The sequence below is a fragment of the Ambystoma mexicanum genome, chromosome 3q (assembly GCF_040938575.1).
Source record: "Ambystoma mexicanum isolate Mex_15411 chromosome 3q, UKY_AmexF1_1, whole genome shotgun sequence".
NCBI classification, from domain to species: Eukaryota; Metazoa; Chordata; class Amphibia; order Caudata; family Ambystomatidae; genus Ambystoma; species Ambystoma mexicanum.
The window spans coordinates 683,271,173-683,290,115 of NC_090926.1; the positions used below are offsets into that span (position 1 = coordinate 683,271,173).

General features: G+C 49.2%; 1 protein-coding gene across 2 annotated transcripts in view; it reads left to right on the forward strand.

Annotated features, from left to right (window-relative positions):
- Positions 1-18,943, forward strand: part of PIK3R6 (phosphoinositide-3-kinase regulatory subunit 6) — a 409,768-nt gene that overhangs the window by 350,276 nt on the left and 40,549 nt on the right. For both annotated transcript variants that reach the window (XM_069654586.1, XM_069654587.1), the window contains exon 16: positions 11,974-12,064. In XM_069654586.1, coding sequence (XP_069510687.1) covers positions 11,974-12,064 — 91 coding nt within the window. The remainder of the gene's footprint in view (positions 1-11,973; positions 12,065-18,943) is intronic.

Consider the following 18,943-nt stretch of genomic DNA (forward strand, 5'->3'; position numbering starts at 1 on the left):
TCCTTACTATGGATGTTCTGCGTGCCAGGCCTTCCAATGTGTGAGCTTTCCTGTCCATAGCTCAGTTCTTGATCCTCTTGTCTCTGATCGACATTAGCATTGTCCGTCTTTGTATACACTAATAGATTCATGATGTCCTCTTTGATGTTTCTTTGACTGTCTTTGTTTATTTCTTCTATCCTCGGGTTATAGTCCTGGTCTGAAGTCGTTGCCACCATAAGTTGAGTTTTCTTTGGAATACTTTTAGACTCCACCTTCTCACTATTTACAAGAGCCAGATCAGGCTTTGGGAGGGCCAGGTTATGAAGGAATTTCCTTGCATCGTTCGACCTTGTTTTTTTCCTTGGGTCATGTTCTTGGTTTTCTTTTGCACTTGATCTTTATTACATTTATTGGGCTTCATTACATTGTTGCCGGTCCAGAACAAGGGTGCCGGTAAAGTCACTGGCACCCTTGTTTACGGACTGGCAAACTACGTATTTGCCTGACGGAGCCGCTGTGCTTGACAGGTCTGACTCTGCCGGGCGCAGCGGTGATGGTAGACAAACACTTCATGGAAGCACCGGCACTGTTAGCAACAGTGCTGGTTCTTCCGTGTCCCCACTTCCATAGAGTCCTATTGGACTCTATGGAAATGGAGATTAACAGATATACCTGTGCCTGACTTCCCGTAATGAGCCGGGCGCCGGTACATTTTTATGGGTCCGTCAGAAATCCACTTGTAGCACCGGCAAGGTTACCTCCAGACCCGTAATGAGGCCCGTTGTTTTAGTTTGCTTGCTTCTTCTTCTTTTTCCTACTGAAAGTTGGAAATTCCTTGCCAGACAGCTCTTGCTCCTCACCTTCCCTGTGTTGTGGTTGAGAAATGATGTCCTCTTCCAATACCATGATCTCTTGCACTGAATCATCTAGTGCGCTCTCAGGTACCTCTCCCACCTCATTGTGCCCTGGATATTCATATTCATGGGGGCATGCCCCTTCATTACATTGAGCCACTCCTTTGTCCACAACTGTTTGTACACATTTTGTATGAGATGCTGCAACTTTCACATCGCCACCACTTCCTGCCTACATCTGAGGCGATTCACTCCTTTTGCAGGATACACTTGGAGTGGTCTTAATATTAGGGCTTCTCGTGATGCCTCCTTCGAAGAGCTTTTTCAGCCACTTTGTGGACTCCGTAATAGTCCTATCTTTGTCTTTGTAGGTTAGGATTTTCTTTAGGATTTTCTTTTGGAGGAGGTTAGTCATCTCTGTCTCGCGATCCATTCTACTTTTATAGTGCAGTCATGAAGCCTTCGATAGAGATCGCCTTAGAGTGCACCATTGCCAGCAACGTACCTTGATCTTTGTAGTTTTCATTTATTATTTTGTACAGCTTCATAAATGGTGCCAAAGAGATTGTTAATGCTGCCATAATGTTATTCTGAATCTGGCTCACGAAAGTGTCCAAGTTTGAACTAGGGTCATTTCTCCTATCTACTCCTGCCAAACGTGAAGGCGAGGCATCAGAGGATGATAGGAACATGGACCGGGAGGAGCACATAGATGTCTCATTTGGCCCCTGTTGTCTTATTGAGGCACTAGTATTGCCAACATCCCTGCTTGGTGGATTTTTAGGGGTTTGCCATTCAACTTCATGTTGGCTACAGGCTATATCTTCCTCTTGTCCAAGCAGTGTTGTCTTTGCGTGGGCTTCTCTCACATCCACCACCCTTTTATTTTGTTCCAGCAGAAAAGTGATGTCAGCAATATCCCCCATTAAGCGGGCAACCAGGTTTATTTCCTGGCCTTTCACAGTATCAGCATTCTTATTAACATTCTCACTAGTTGTTATTGGTTCTGTCACAGTCACTTGCTCTAAATCAGCTATTGGTTGCATGCCACCTTTGGTCACTTCCTCCAAAGACCCTGAATGCACTCCTGTATCAGCATCCTCACTCTCCAATACCAAGCCCAAGATCGGCTCAGTATCGTACATCCCTTGTACGGGCTCTGGATGCAACAATATCTGGGTGAAGTGTAGCGGGACTGGGGTCGTGTTCTGGCTGAGGCTGGCGTTCATGGTCACACTACCAACCAACAAAGTTAACTGTTTTCCCAATGGTTCATGTTGCACATGCACATGCTCTGCGCTCACCTCTGATCCACCTCGCTGAGCGGGGGTAGCCTACTTCTCCTGCTTATCATGTAACCGCATTTACCTTCTCGTTCGCACTGGACAACCTGTGTCCATGTTATTGCTTGAACTTCGAAGTGTTACAAGTGGATCTTCTTCCTGCTGCCTGACTGCGGCACAAATGAACTTGTCTGCCGAACGCACGCGCCAGTGCTATGCACCAAGGCCAACCTTTATCCGTGGTCCACAGGAGTTAAAGGAGCCACAGGCAGTTTCTCTCCAACAATATACTGCAAAACCTGTCAGCAGCTCACTGCCGCATGACTGAAATCGTCTGCCGAACTCACGTGCCGACGCTACGCGCCAAGGCCAGCCTTCCTCCACAGTCCACAGGAGTTAATGTATGCAGTTCTTCTCCAACAGTACTTTGCAAACGCTCTCTGCAGCTCACTGCGGCACAACTGAACTCATCTGCCGAACTCACGCACCAGCGCTATGCACCAAAGCCACCCTTTACCCACAGGAGTTAAAGGGGCCGTAGGCAGTTTCTCTCCAACAATATTTTGCAAAAGCTCTCTGCAGCATGACTGAACTCGTCTGCCGAACTCACACAGTTGATTTTCTTTTCTTTTTTATTTGTGACGTAAAAGTTCCACAAACTAAAGGCCCTTTAGTCAGAGCAGAACATGTGTCTTTTGTATTTGTATGTATTTGAAGAACAGGGGTGTCGATTTTGTTCAGGAATAACACATTTACAATTGGCGGAAGCATTCCCTGGCAGGGTGCCCGTACAATACTAAGGACACGAGAACAAGGGGTGAGCCAGTTTATGAGGGTGTTGTAAACAAACTGAAACGTAGGCCAGGGACAATACAAAAAGAAAAATCACTTACAAGGGTAACATTCAACTAAAGAAAGGTACTATAGAGATATACAAAATGACATTGTTAAATGGCACCGGAGGTAGTGTTACAGTCAGGTAGAGGGGATGGTGGGGGGAGGGGGTGAAGGGAGAGCTCTCCCTTTGGCCAGCAAGTGAAGTTTATATAAAACGTTTGGAGGACAGAAGAGACAGAACAAGTAGGTAGCAAGTAATACACGTTTCCAGGCTTCTTAAATATTAGCTATGGAGGAAATTCTGGCTGGGAGACTACTCCACACAGGAAAGCCTGGTATCCATGTTATGGGTGAAGTTTGCACTGGGGAGTGAGTTTATTGAAGCCCAGTCACTACTTCATTATAGATGCCAACTTTTCACGGTGGGCTCGAGGGTTACTTCTACAGCATTGCTCCCATGGGCTACCCTCCCAAAAGGTGCGTATGTGGCTTACCTGCTTAGCCCCACCAACCACTCTAAGAAGACACTCTGAGCATCATGACGATTTCAGCTGTGTGGTAAAACAAATTGTGGTAATGCAATGGTAACAGAGCTACCAGTGCATTACTGCCACATTACTACACTGTCGAACTACAGGTTTGGAGGAAAGTCAGAGGAAAAACCTCAAGCAGAATGCGGGAGGTAACTCCACCTTACCACCAAAAAATTGCCAAATTGGCAGTATTACAGCTGGTGCTAATATTGCAAGACCAAGTGGTGGTAACAGTAATACTGTTTGGTGGTAACAGTGATATTACCGCTGAGATAAGACCAAGCTCATAATGAGGCTGACTGTGCTGTGCACCCACCACACTGAGCACACTGGCATTAGAATCAGAAACAGTTCACTTGGATCTACCATTTTGTAATCGTTTTTAACAGTTTAGACGGGTCATCAGAATGACAATTCCTTAGTTGACTATGATCCGCATTTAGTTTGACAGGTAGCACTTCATTTTATGTGCATTGCTCAGTGAAAGTTTGCACTGCATTTTACTTTTAATCTGCATCTTAATCAGGGCTGGGACGCCATGGGATTGTGAACCCTTGGGCAAAACTGTTCTAGGATCTTTGTTAACTATCAAAGGCGGACAAACGCAACTACCTCTACTTACACATAGCCGAATTGTAAACACGTGCACACCTAGTTCGCCAGTGCATACTACGGGTCATTTTGCAGCTATTCTTCATGCTGAGCGATGGGACTAAGCGGCGGACATTTTCGCAGCTGATGCAGCCTGAAGGAGGCCACTTTGACCTCACCTCCGATCTGGTCATTTAGTCTTGATTCTGCCTCCCAGATTACTCATCTTCTTTCCTTTAGATACAGAAGCGGGGTGTTGTGAAGGGAAAAAGGGCACTGGGCCCTTTAAGAGAAAGTGAAAGCAGAAGAGGGACAGGGGGAGGGGCGGGAAGGAGGGAAATCGAGTTAATCGAGAAATAAAGAAGAGTGCAGACGTATCGAGTGTCCGCGTCCTCATTGGGGCCTATACAAGCCCACAACAACTGACGACGAAGAAGCAGAGGAGAACCCACGCCACTGAGGAGGTGAAGGAGGAGTGCGGGGAGCCGCCGTAGTCACGGAGGGACTTGGCGCCGCCAGCCAGGAATGACACAGCAGGTGAGGAGGTCCAACACGGTGAAACTTGCAGCGCGGCCCGGAAGAGGGAGCAGAGAGGTCGCCACCCGCCCAGAGGAGCAACGGAGACCCACAGCGTGCCCGATGAGGAGAGCCGGCCCGCACATGAGGAGCCAAGGAGTGCGCCACCCGCCCAGGAGGGCAGAAAACACCACCCGTGTCCGGGAAGGAGGCCCAGCTGCGCAGGAGGAGTGCATGAAGCACCGCCCGCCGAAGGGGCAGAAGATCCAGGAGACACGCGAACAGCATCGAGGCCAGGAAGAGCCACACGCAGATGGAAGGAGGTACCGCACAGGTACGGAGACACGTGGAGGACACGGTGCTTGCAAGGAGAGCAGGAGGGAGGACCAGCCCACAACTGCAGGGGCACAGAATAGCCATAGCAGCCATAGCAATAAGCCACTTGAAAGTGAGGATTCAGAGACAAAGTGCAACACGGATAACATGCTACTTGAAAGCGAGGAAACAAGGGCACACATCAGTCTTAGCGATAAGCCACTTGAAAGCGAGAACTCGGAGACAAAGTACAGCACTCTTAACACGCCACTTGAAAGCGAGGAAACAAGGGCATACATCAGTCACAGCAATAAGCCACTTGAAAGCGAGAACTCAGAGCCACAGAACGCCATTCATAATACGCCGCCTGAATACACCACTTGAAAGTGAGGACACAATGGCACACAGCTATCATAGCAGTCACAGCAATAAGCCACTTGAAAGCGAGTAGTCAGAGCCACAGAACGACACTGACAGGAAGCCACCACAACACAAGGACACTGGCAGTAGTGTCACGACCATGCCAAGACACCATCAAGCATGTCACAATCGGAAAGTGCAGCTGTAGACACTACTGCACCCGCCACACCGGGGGTAACTCCTACCAACCCTGTATCATTCCTACGCCGCCCGAACCCGTTCCCACTAGAACCCCAAGAGAATCAGGGCCAGGGGTGGCAGGAGTGGATGGACGAGTTCCAAGAATTCATGAGGGCTATAGGAAACCAGAACGCACCAAACAAACTAGACATCTTCACCAACTTGGTCGGGAGAGACATAAAGAGTGTCATCAAAACCATCCCGCTGGCAGAGAGGACGACATATCAAAAGCTCATTGAAGCCATCAACAGCTGCCTAGTGGACGTTCCGAATAGAGACTATAAACGCTATATTTTCAACCACTGCACCCAGTTGCCTCAGGAAACAATTGGACAGTTCATACTACGTCTCCAGAGGAAAATAACATATTGCTATTTCGCCTATTTCAATGACGACAAAGTCATCCACCTGAGAGTTATCGAAGGATGTCTGTCGTCAATATTTTGTAAACACCTGCTAAAGAAACCCCTGCCCCTAAAGGAGATAGCAGAGCTAGCCAGAGTATATGAGAGGGTGGACATCCAGGCTGCCAACATAGAGAACCCGAAGAAGACAGATACCAGAGCAGCCATCACCAGCAGCCAGCAAGGCCGCCAACCCGGCAACACATACAGACAAGAGTCTTGGACCCTCACGAGGCGAGCACCACCAGAAAGACAATGTTACTGCTGTGGATTTGAATTTCCCCACCACGGCCAGTGCCCCGCAATGGGCCAAATGTGCATGAGGTGTGGCCAGGAAAATCACTTCCAGAGCATGTGACAGGAGCAAACACCCCTACTACCAGCGTATCGGCCACCGAATCAACAAATGCAAGCGAGGTGATTTGAACCACTGAGGCCTTTAAACCCATGACCATACCCCGAGAGGGAGAGCACCAGGAACAGCAACCCCAGAATCACGGCCGATTCCGGGTTCATCAGAGCAGTAGAGAACGTACAAGTAGAACCGGCAAATTAAATCTACACCAGCCAAGAACAAATATACCAAATGGAATCCTACCCCGACGAAGAACCCAGAAGAGAGAACACTGCCAGGGACCCCTATGAGAACCCGCCCCTCGAGGAACAACCACCAGAAGCAGAACAATATGCAGAGTATGATCGATACAGCAGAGAGTATGTCCGACTCATTTCCGATTCTTCGGACGACAGCACCGCACCCAGAGTGACAGTCCACCTAGGGGGAATCGACACCCCGCTCCTAGTGGGCACAGGCGCCACCGTCAATGTCATGAACCACCAAACATATAAAAACTTGGCCGACAAGTTCCATTTACAGCCATCACGAGCCCACATCTTCCAGTGGGGCGCAACACTACCACTGACTTCTAAAGGACATATGTGACCTGATACACAGAGGGAAAAGAGTCCAGACGGCGATACATGTCATCCGCAGCCCAGCAACAGGAAGATGCCTCCTCAGCCACAAAACACCTCATTGACATTAACTATGATCAATCAGAAGTGATACAAGGGCTCCCACCCAACTCCCAGTATATATGGGCCATCGGCCAGACACCACTGGACATCGAGACACTGAAAACCACATATCCCAGCATGTTCGAAGGTGTCAACATGTTGAAGGACAATGTAATCAAACTGCACATTGACCCGTCGGTACGACCCATGCCACAACACCCCAGAAGGATAGTGTTTCACCTACAAGCTAAGGTTACCCACGAACAATAGACGCTACTAAAGAACGACATCATAGAGAGAGCTGCGCGACCCACACCATGGGTGTCCCCGCTAGTAGTCGTCCCCAAAGCGGACGGACGCCTCCGCCTCTGTGTTGACATGAGGATCCCCAACACAGCCATTCAACGGGAAAGACACCCAGGACCGAACATAGAAGACATGCTGGTAAAACTCAACCAAGCCACCAAATTCTCAAAGTTAGACCTCAACCAAGGCTACCACCAGCTAGTCATCGCTCCCGAATCAAGACCCATCACAACCTTCACTACCCACGAGGGTCCGTTCCGCTACAAATGACTGAAATTCAGCATTTCATCTGCCACCGAGATCTTGCAGGAAACAATTAGCAGGTTAATCAGCCCAGTCACCAACGCATTCAATTACAGCGATGACATCCTCATCTTCGGAGTCACTCAAGACCAACACGACGAGGCCCTACACCAAGTCTGTCGCATCCTCCAAGATGCTGGACTGACGCTCAATGGCTAGAAATGCGAGGTCAACACCCACACCTTATGTTTCTTTGGCCACATCTTCTTGGACCAAGGCATCAAAGCCGACCCGGACAAAATCAGTGCCATAGTAAACCTATCTAGCCCGAAGGATGTGTCTGAAGTTCGCTCGTTCCTGGGCATGGCAGGGTACTGCACCCGATACCTTCCTCAATATGCATCACTCACATGCCCACTATGACAACTGTTGAAGAAGGATCAACCCTTCACATGGACAGACCAGTGCCAACAAGCGTTCTCCTCAATCAAACGGGAACTGGCAACCAACCGACAATTGGCATACTTTAACCCACAATGGCACACTGAAATTGCTGTGGATGCCAGTCCGGTAGGGCTAGGGGCAATAATGGCCCAAACCAACCCGCAACAAGATACTGCAACCCATATAGTAGCACATGCCAGCCATGCACTGAACACCACCGAGGAAGCTTACTCACAGGCGGAGCGCGAGAGCCTAGCTGCCGTTTGGGCGTGCAAAAAATTTCACCATTTCATCATTGGCCGTACCTTCACACTAATCACGGTCCAGCAGGCTCTGCTAGCTCTCTTTGGTAACCCCAAAATCAAGATGCTGCCACGCATCGAGCGATGAGGTAGTCGCCTCCAGGAATATGACTATACCATCATTCATAAACCTGGGAGTGACGCCAACCCCGCTGACTATTTGTCGCGACACCCGGACGGAGCATCCGACACCACTATGCAAAGTGAAGCTGAAGAATAGGTAGTATACCTGTCACTGAACGCCCTTCCCCCAGCAATCACGGCAAAACTGTTTGTGGAAAAAAGCAGAGCAGACCCCACCATCAGGGCAGCAGTCCGCCTCACAAACATGAACAAGTGGCGACAGGCACCCAACGAACACTTTGAGCCGGAGGAGGGGGGGGGAAGTAGACAGAAGAGGCCTGGCGAGAATGGAGAAAATACACAACGAACTAGCCACAACAAGCCAAGGCACACTACTCAGAGGGAACCGCCTCGTAGCACCCAAGAGCCTAAGGAAACCCCTCATCATGATTGCACACGAAGGCCATCGAGGCGTGGCCAACACGAAAAAGATACTACGAAACCAAGTGTGGTTCCCCCACATGGACACCATTGTAGACAACATATTGAGACTTTGCAGCCCATGCCAAATAAATGCAGCCAGCCCACCACAATGCCCACTGCAGATAGTTACCCTCCCAGAGGAACCATGGCAGCGCGTAGCACTTGACTTCTATGGCCCACTGGAAGAAGGAGGCCACCTCCTGGTGGCAATTGATGAGTACTCCCGATTCCCACTGGTGAAACATGTGCAGTCCACAGCCTTCCATCATGTAGTGGGCACAGTAGACGAACTGTTTAGTGAATGGGGCATTCCAAACATGGTGAAAACCGACAACGGATCCCCGTTCCAGGGCCAGGAATTCAAGAAATTTGCAGCACACCTGGGGTTTCACCACCAAAGAATCACCCCATTATGGCCACAAGCCAACAGAATGGTGGAACGCTTCATGGCGAACATCAAGCGCATCTGCCAGAAAGTGGCAACGGACCAGGCCTCGATGCCACAAGCCATCTTGCAGATGCTACAAAGCTATCGACACACCCCACATGAGGCGACAGGCCAAACTCCGGCCGAACTCATGATCAAGTACAAGCCACGATCCCGGCTTCCTCAACTCGAAGACTACACGCCCGCGGAAGACGTCAAAATAAGACAACGGGAAGCAGAGAAAAGACAAAAGGCCAAAGAATGGGCCAACAGGAAACGGAAAGCTAGAGAACCGCTAATTCCTCTCGGGCAGACAGTGCTAGTCCGACAGGCCCAGCACAGGAAAACTGACTCGACACACCGGCCCGAGCCTATGATAGTGAGCGATGTAAAAGGGCCCAGAATCACTGCAATAGGGGATCAAGGTGAGATAACGCGAAATGCGTCGCCCTTACGCAGAATGCTCCAGGAAGATCCAGCCGAGGACACGCTCCTGGAAGAGGACGAGCCTGAGGACTCGAGGCCTACCCCGGATCCTCCGGAGGCTTCCACGTCAACAGACCCGGACGATGAAAGAAGCGACCAGGCCGGACGGCCCCACAGAATGGCGAGAAGGCCTACCAGTCTCATTGAAGAAATGTAGACCGTGGACTTACTCGTTAAGTAAGAGTGGTGGTTGTAAAGGGAAAAAGGGCACTGGCCCCTTTAAGAGAAAGTGAAAGCAGAGGAAGGACAGGGGGAGGGGCGGGAAGAAAGGGAGGCGGGAAGGAAGGAAACGGGAGTTAATGGAGAAATAAAGAAGAGTGCAAACGTATTGAGTGTCTGTGTCCTCATTGGGGCCTATACAAGCCCACAACACGGGGCCACACCCGAGAAGTCAAGGAGGTACCGGATTTCTGATAAATTACTTTAGAAGGTGGCGAGAGCTCTAGCACAAAACCTCCATCTTTGTTTGAATCCACTCCTTCCCGTCTTCTCCAGAGCCTCCTTCGCTCCATTAGGTCCTGGGCCCCTGACTCACAGGCAGGTGCGAGTGTATATTCCTCCTAGGGGAGAACTCTCCGCCCATTACTGTAACAAGATGCCACATAAGAGCAGCCGCAACCCTCAACTTCCGGCGCAGGTCCCTACAAGAGGCAAGGCTTCGAGGAGCACTTTAAGAGTGGCATGCCTTCTTCACGGGAGCACTATCACATGAATTCTGCACGTGCCAGCTGGAGGCACAAAACCTCCATCTTTGTTTGAATCCACTCCTTCCCGTCTTCTCCAGAGCCTCCTTCGCTCCATTAGGTCCTGGGCCCCTGACTCACAGGCAGGTGCGAGTGTATATTCCTCCTAGGGGAGAACTCTCCGCCCATTACTGTAACAAGATGCCACATAAGAGCAGCCGCAACCCTCAACTTCCGGCGCAGGTCCCTACAAGAGGCAAGGCTTCGAGGAGCACTTTAAGAGTGGCATGCCTTCTTCACGGGAGCACTATCACATGAATTCAGCACGTGCCAGCTGGAGGCACATATTTCTCAAGGCATATTCACAGAGATTCTGCTGCAGTAATTCCGCCAAAAAAGCCCCATTTGAGACCAATTTACTCAAATGAAATGGGGAATTACACCGCCACCAGCACTTGTAGTCCAAGTTGCGGTAACAGTAATTTGTTTGGGTGGTATTGCGGCAGATTTTCCAGCAGGATACCGCACAACTTCTAATCAGATCCAGTAATTCCGCCGTTGCTAATTCCGGCAAAGAATCCCTAATGGACATTAATGGGGACTAACACCGCCCCACTGCTACTTGTAATCCCATGGTAATCCCATGGTAAACCCACGGGACCAAGTGGTGGTAACGGTAAACGATTTTGGTGGTAATTCGGTGGAATTACCACTGAATTAAAAACCACCCACTGTAAGGCGCAACACAATAGAAGCCGTCACCATGAACATCATCTATACAGCGCCCCCTAGAGGTCGTAATCTAGAGATGCACCTCAGATTCAAGGCACAAACAAAGGCTAGATGTGTCTTATCATTGGGAAACACCCAACCTTTAGCCTCAGACATTCGAATCAACAGCTCTGAAATTGCCATCACATAGGACGCATATCCTACAAGCTTGGAATATTGTCACCACATAAGAGCGAAAAGGACAGACTTTATACGAAAATCTTCAACAGCCGCAGCCGTGCATTCCCAGCGCGTACCCCACCCCTGATCCCCAGTGCCGAGGAAGAAACTCCATTTCCACTTCTGCTTGTGCCCTACTGGGGGGCAGGCCCGGCCTTAGGGGGGGCGCGCCGGGTGACCGCCCGGGGCGGCACACCTCCCAGGGCACCATTAGTCCCTGCCACGCCAGCTCAGGGGAGTCTTTCAAGGGCTCCCCCGCGCTGGCGTAGCGGGAGAAGGCGCGGCAGGCGTCTCACTGTTAGTCAAGGCGCCCTCGGCAGCGGAGCACATTTAAGAACAATAGGGTGCTGATGCAGGAGTGAGGAGGTTTTAAAAAAAAAAGTGTCACTTCCAAAAAGAATCCGGCCCCTGTTGACCAGGGGCGCGCGGCGAAAGGAGCGGGGGCGCCAATTCGCCCAGGGCGCTGCTGCTCCTAAGGTCGGCCCTGCTGGTAACAGGAATGTGACACCCGTCATGCGGAATATGGCTTTTCTGCAACAATTATGATGCACCAGCGACATCAAGTGGTTTGAATGAAAACATATGACTGTGAAAAGATTTTCTGCATCGTACTTCCTTATATAATGAATGTCGCATTCTCTCTCATGTTTCAGATTTACTTTAGCGACATTACGCAGAGCCCAGCTGAGGACATCTTTCTCACAGAACTGAAAGCTGACGTGCACGATAGTTCCCTTCTCAAAGGTGAGTAGCCGGGTGAGTAGCTTGCTCTCAGGGGGTTCCTCTGGGTGACAGCGGGAACTACAATCTGAAACATAAGCGTTGGCATAACCAATCGCTTTGCCTTTCCGTTGTTGTAAAAGGTTGCTGTGTTTACACACACCCGTGATATAAGGAGAGGGTGCAGCAGAAGAGAAGCAATGCCACCGCAAAGCCGGGGAGAGAGCTAGAAGCGGGTAGAGAAGAGTTAAGGAATGATATCCATATGTGGGGATATTGAAGCAGGCAGAGCGTTCAAGTGTCCTGTGGCCATGCGCGAGCCGGCCGCCCCGTCCTCTTTTTAGGTGGAATCCTGGGACTTGAAGTTTTCCTACATTTCAAATGGGAATGAAAAAATGACAAGTCCCAGAATCCAAACCGAAACAACTAAACTAAAATGGGGCAAGTCCATACTATTCCGGCTCTTCCTGTGTATGGAACAGGATAGTGGATCAGAAGAGCGAAACATAGAGCAAGGGCCAACGTTGGAAATATGGAAATATGGACTTTGAACCGGTCCAACGTGGCTTTCAAGGAAAGAGTCAAAGATGCACGAATAGGTGAGATGCCCACCTTGGAAAGCCTGGAATGCCAGGACTGAGTGGTGGGTGGGGACTGTAGTGCCGAAAGAAGGACACATCGCTTTAAGTGGGCTTTCTTTTTGAGGGATTTCTTGGACAGTGTCCGATGATTTATAGAAAGCCCTCTGAGGATGACAACAGCCAGGAACAACAAACTCAAGTAATTCTGATGGTTGCTTGTTTGGTTGTTCCAGACCTTTTAAAAAAAATATCCAAACGGGTGATATTCTTTTTTTAACCAAAAATGCTTTGTATACGAGATCTGAAACGAATGAAAGTGTATATGAGGATACCCATTCATTTATTCATTCTGCGTGTAGTGTTAGAATTTTAAATGGCAATGCATTGCTGCCCACCCCACCCTTTCTGTGACCTTGTTTTGGCAAAGACTGCTTTCCATCGAATGTGGTAATGTTGTATCAAGTTGCAGGGCTTTTATAATGCACCACATCCTCACTGTAGTGGTCTCACAGCACCTGGCTTCTTTAGATGTTAGTGTACTGTTACCCCACCCAGGATATCCAGACCTCAGTCGCTACCTGAACTTGATGCAGAGAGGGAGCTGTATTCTGATGTGTCACACCCCTGGCTGGCCAGACTCGCCTCATATAACACACACACACACACACACACACACACACACACTCTCTCTCTCTCTCTCTCTCTCTCTCTCGTTTTAATGGATTGCCTTGTCACTAGGAGAGAATCCCTCAACTCAGCCCTCCATTAAAGGGGAATTGGCGAGCTTGCCTCCGTATCTGATGTCAACACCCCCTTCTCGGTACACAGGTGAATGTGCACAGTTTATATACATAGCTCTGTAATTAAGCAAACATTGCTGCATTCAGAGGGCATTACCAAGTGTAATGGCCTTTGGCCCAAGTCGAATGCCCAAGCGAAGTGAGGGTGTTTATGAGGGTCACGGGATGTTACCACCTGGTTATTGCTTGAGGACGGGGGCATTATTGCTACTATATCATTCCACCCAACTAGTGTAAAATGTTCAGTTTAGAACTAGGAGAAACATTGGAATGTTGGGACAGAAAACTCATTCCATCCATTATTGGCTTGGCCATTGCATTCTCTGCAATGAAACTGCCAACATTCCGATGTTCTAATTAAGAATTATCGTCCAAGCCAGTGGGCAATACGGCCTCATGTGTCTGCAAGCCTGCCTTATCAGACCGTCAATAACTTTATTTCAGCAATAGGGCCATAAAAGTACAGGCTAACACATACAAATAACAGTATAAATTACAGTAACAGTACATCCTTCCATGACATGGTATAGAATTTACGGTTGCCCCAGAGTCCCACTGATAGCCGTCAGGCACAGGTCAATTAGAGTTCCACGTACCCCTGTCCAACTGCAGTTACACGCGGTCCTTTCCCCAGTGGCATCGCATTAGCACCAGATAGCACAGAATACTGAGGCCTGGTTTCAAAGCGATAAACAATGTTGTAGTGGGTGAAGGTGCTAATTACAGTCGTGCTATTGGGTATTGGAGAGCTCCTCATATTGATGCCCAGGATACCACTGGCCACTCTCTGGTCCCTAAATTCCATCTGAAGGAAATCAAGGTGCTGTCCCCCTTGTAGTGCAGTCTAGTGCAGTTTAAGATGGCCTCCCCGGTTACAAATGGGCAGCCATGTACAATGCAAAGCCAGTGAGTGCATTTATTTATAAGTGCTTCCCTGGGTTCTGCTTGATTCGGGGAAAATGTGGGGACCTGGTGCAGGTATACTATGATCTCTTAGGGCCCCCCTCACCTTACTGTTGATCATACCCTCCCCGGGCTGTGATCTACGTAGCCTAGGGCAAGCATCATTGGGGGCATGGTTTTGTGCTGCAGAGCTAGCCCTATCAGCTGGCTTGTCATTGTTTGTGTTGGTGCTAGATGCATAATCTGTCCACTTGGATGTGGGCTGCTGGGACATTTGCACAGCTTGGCTCTGTGATCTTGGAGTGGGCACAGGGCGCCGAGAGTGGATTGGGCACATGGGGCACCTGGATGGCCATGGCCGTATTCGAACCGGTAGGCTCATCGTTTGCGCGAATGGGCCCTGACTCTGTTATGCTGGTGCTTCGTATGTTTGTGAGGACATCAGAGTTGTAGTGGGGTGTCACTCTCAGTAGTTGGTAAGCCCCCATAACGGGGTCAAGGAACCGAAAAAACACACACGATCCTGTTTGTGAATTTTAATAGATTTCTGTCATGGTTTTTACTCCAAAGACAATTTCAATTGCTATCACAGCATGATATACATTTTTGAAATAAGACAAATAACAGGAAAACTCGATTTAGGCAAAATAAAGATCATCAATTGGTGCAAGTAGTGCTGCGCCAGTTTCGTGGTTCGCTCCACCGCTCGGGCAAGGTGTGATTTATGAACACACAGGAGGGGCTACGTGACTGTTTGCACACTCCACACCTATTCTAGGTTTTGGAGCATCGTTGCAAAGATTGGATCTTACTGAAGAACAACATGTCGATTTGAACCGCTGAGTAATACCATACGGTCCTGCAACTCCTATCCATGCCTCCATTTGGACACGAATCCACAGGAATCTCCTATCATCCACTAATCCATCCTGATGAAAGCCCCTCAAAGATTGTCTATAAATACAGCTGTTCATGGCCTAAACACAGTTGTGTTGTACATTTTGTCTCAACATGTATCCAAGGGATTGACCTTGGGTGAGCACTACTTGCGCCATTTGATGATCTTTATTTTGTGTAAATCGAGTTTTCCTGTTATTTGTCTTATTTAAAAAAAATGTATATCATGCTGTGATAGCAATTGAAATTGTCTTCTGAGTAAAAACCATTACAGAAATCTTTTGAAATTGACAAACAGGATCGTGTGTGTTTTTTCGGTTCCTTGACCCTGTTGATTTGTTTGTTTGAATGTTTACCTACCTGGGTAGAACAGGTCCGTAACCAGGATCCCTATTGATAGTAATAAGCACCCCTAATGTCCACCAGTTCCGTTGGTGGCCCCCACTCGCTCCCCTGGGCTTTCCATAAGGGCCAGAAGCAGCCTCTTTCGATCTACTAGCTCGGACAAGACAAGACTGTATTTACATCCAATATCCATGGGAGCCCCCATAGCGGCTGAAACAACAGTATGCAAGATATGTCAGCCAGATGGTGTAGGGGTGCATGGGAATCTGAGACTCAGCAGAGGGCTTCTCCCAGGGCACATGTCCATCTCCTTCTTTTCCGGGGCTTTACCTATGAGGGGGGGACTAGCAACAGAGACAGCGTCAGGAGCAGGGTACTGTTTACCCGCTGCACCCTCAAATTGCATTTGTTCCATTGGTGCAGAGGGTTGTACGGGTCTAGGCGTAATGCCAGCTTCTTAAAACCTAGTTTGGGTCCCCGTAGAATTGGAATCTTATTATCCTTGTCGTCTCCCATTGGACATTTCCTGGTTAGCCCCCACCCAGTGTCCAATTTGGGGGGTGGACTGGTTGTGAGATTCCGGCCTGTGATCGCCATCACTGGTGCAGACACAGGTACTCATTTGTTTCTTCCATAACAGATCTGGTTGAGGGGGTATCGATAGGGGGGTGGCGGGACTGATTGATGGTTGTTTGTTGGAATTCAAAGCCTCAGGGGCTGAGGTGGTTGAGGCATCTCCATTGCCACCCCTATCCACTTCACAGGAATTATGTCCACCTTGGGTTCTGGGCAGGCCCTCAGTCGGTAATAAGTCAGCTGAATCATCTACAATAATAATGTCGGCTGAATTATTTTTGGCCAGGTGCTTAGGGCTATGGCTAGCCGCTCTGCTGCCACTGGAGATGTGTGGTTTGACTCTTGGATTATTGGCTGGGTCCCCCCAAACATCCTGGTTGGTGCCAAGAAACTCAGGACGTTCCTTAATCAGGGAGTACGCCTCTCCTGTGAGCTATGAGAGTGTTTATTAACTGCACAAGTGCCAGTGCAATATAAAGAAGATTATGTCGCAATTAGCCGCTTAACTGCCAATATTTTGCATTCATACTTACACAATCTTGCATGGTGAAGCCTGAGTGGAACAGGGTGGTTATGCGTAGTATAGGGATAGGCTTGGCTTGGATTGGGACAGACAGTAAAAGAGTTGTACAGTCACATGCACAAATGCCCCGGCCAGCCCGGCTCAGCTCAGCCCTCATTCTGTCCTCTCACTTGTATAGGAGCTTCTCGTGTTACCTCGCCGCACATGTTCTCCCTGGTCTTGTGTGGTCTTGGGTGGTCACCTTCCTCCCCGCAGGCACTAAACACCCTGCAAAAGCGGAATGTCCCCAGGCCAAAACAGGAGAGGGACATCCACGCCCTTGATCCCGGGGCTTGTCCCTCGCGGGCCTGGTCCCGTCGTTAAGAGAAGCAGGGGGGTGTGGCCATCAGCAGCAGTCCTCCAACGGAAGGCCAGCTGCTCCAAAAACAGGAGAGGGACACCCGCGCCCTTGATCCTGCGGGCTTCACCCTGGCGGACCCGGTCCTGTCGCTAAGAGAAGCAGGGTGGCATGGCCATCAGCAGCAGCCCTACAACAGAAAACTCTGTGGGACAAACCAGGAGCAGGATACCCGTGCCCTTGATCCCCCCTGACTTATGTGCCAGAGTAAAAAGAAAGCACATTAGGAGAGCTGAGGGTGACATGAGTGGCATATTGCTCACTTGCATGGGCAATAATGCAATTAGCACCCAGGTCAATTTCTAGGCGGACAGGGCCTCAATGGTACTACCTTCTCCATATCTCCCTTGATGCACAATCTCTGAAATAGAAGAAAAGCCTTCCTCTTCCTTGGCCGCCAAAGAAGAAGGTGTATCCACCAGGGAGGCAAAGGTAGAAAGGAGAGGGCTGGGAACAAAGGGCGCATTGCAGCCAAAATATATGTTTTTGTGACAGAGTGGGGGAGTGTTGAGTTTAGAGCAGCCGGTTGAACATTGGAATACTGACAGGCATCATGATCCATGGCTACACTGACCACTGAATATTACCCAGAAGCCTTGGATCCTGATTGGCTGTCAGAATTCCACATTCCGTCATGGGTCCTAATGACTTGGCACACCCTCTTGGTAATTGAGACCCGATACATGAAGAAGACTAGTAGATACAGTTGCCTTCCCTCTAGATGAAAGGCCTTCCTAATGGCTCAAGTCAGCCTGTATCTCACCTCCCACCAAGCCACATTCTGGAAAATTTGGCTTGTCCCCCTCTTCTATGGAAGTCGAATATGGATGTTTTGCATTTGGTGTTATCTTTGAAATGTAGGCTTTTTTCCCTCTTCTAGGAAAGTCGAATCTGTGTGTTTTGCATTTTCTGTTGTGTTTGAAATATAGGCGTTCCTCCCTTTATCCGTCTATCTAGGCTTTTTTCCCTCTATTCAGAAAATGCGCTTCTAGGTGTCTTTGCTTTGCTTTTTCTGCTGTATGCTGTTACCTAGGCTTTTCCCTTTTCCCTGGACACTTGAATCTTGATTGTTGCATTGCTGTTGTGTGAAGTTAGGCATCGTGCATTTCTCTCTCTCACCCCACCCCCCTTCTCTCCACGCTCACCATCCATGGTGCTTTCAATCTCCCCTTCTCTAACTGCTATTCTATCACCTGTCCTATCTCTTTTTCAAAGTCTGGAAGGAAAAAGTTCAAGAAGGATCTCCTGGTCTTCAATCCAGGCCTGCCCATAGTTTACACCTATGTTAACGCTTCTTACAGCCCGACTGTCACAGACATTCTCTTTGTAGTTTCCTCTCTGGACCTTGGGATTCCCCATATGGCCTCAGTGCTCTCCCCTTTCAAGCTACCCTTTCTCTTGATATACTTCCCTTTCTGGATGGCCGTCATTAATGTCTACCTGAATGGCACTGTCACAGTCCAGGGCTGTCAGCCCAACCTCCTCCTTCTTAATAGGCATCTACCATCTCTCAACTTCCTCCCTTCTCCTGCCACACCTCCTTCTGCCACCCCTCTGCCACCACTGACAGATGTACCACACTCCTGTACCCCTCTGCGGAAGACCTTCAAAAGTGACAACCTGCTTCACTTAGCTACCCTCAACTCTGGCTCTGCCATCAAACAGTCCTATGACATCTGCCACCTCCTTGAAGACCTCAACCTCGACCGCCTTGCACTCACCAAGACTTGGTACATGGCTAGCTCTGTCGCAACTTTTGACACTCTCTTCCCGGAGGGCTACAAGATTCTCTCTAAGCCTAGACCTAAACCATCTGGGGGCGGAGTGGCCCTGATCTTGCCTGAATGGGTCCCTTCTACTATCATACCCATTCAGTCTGAC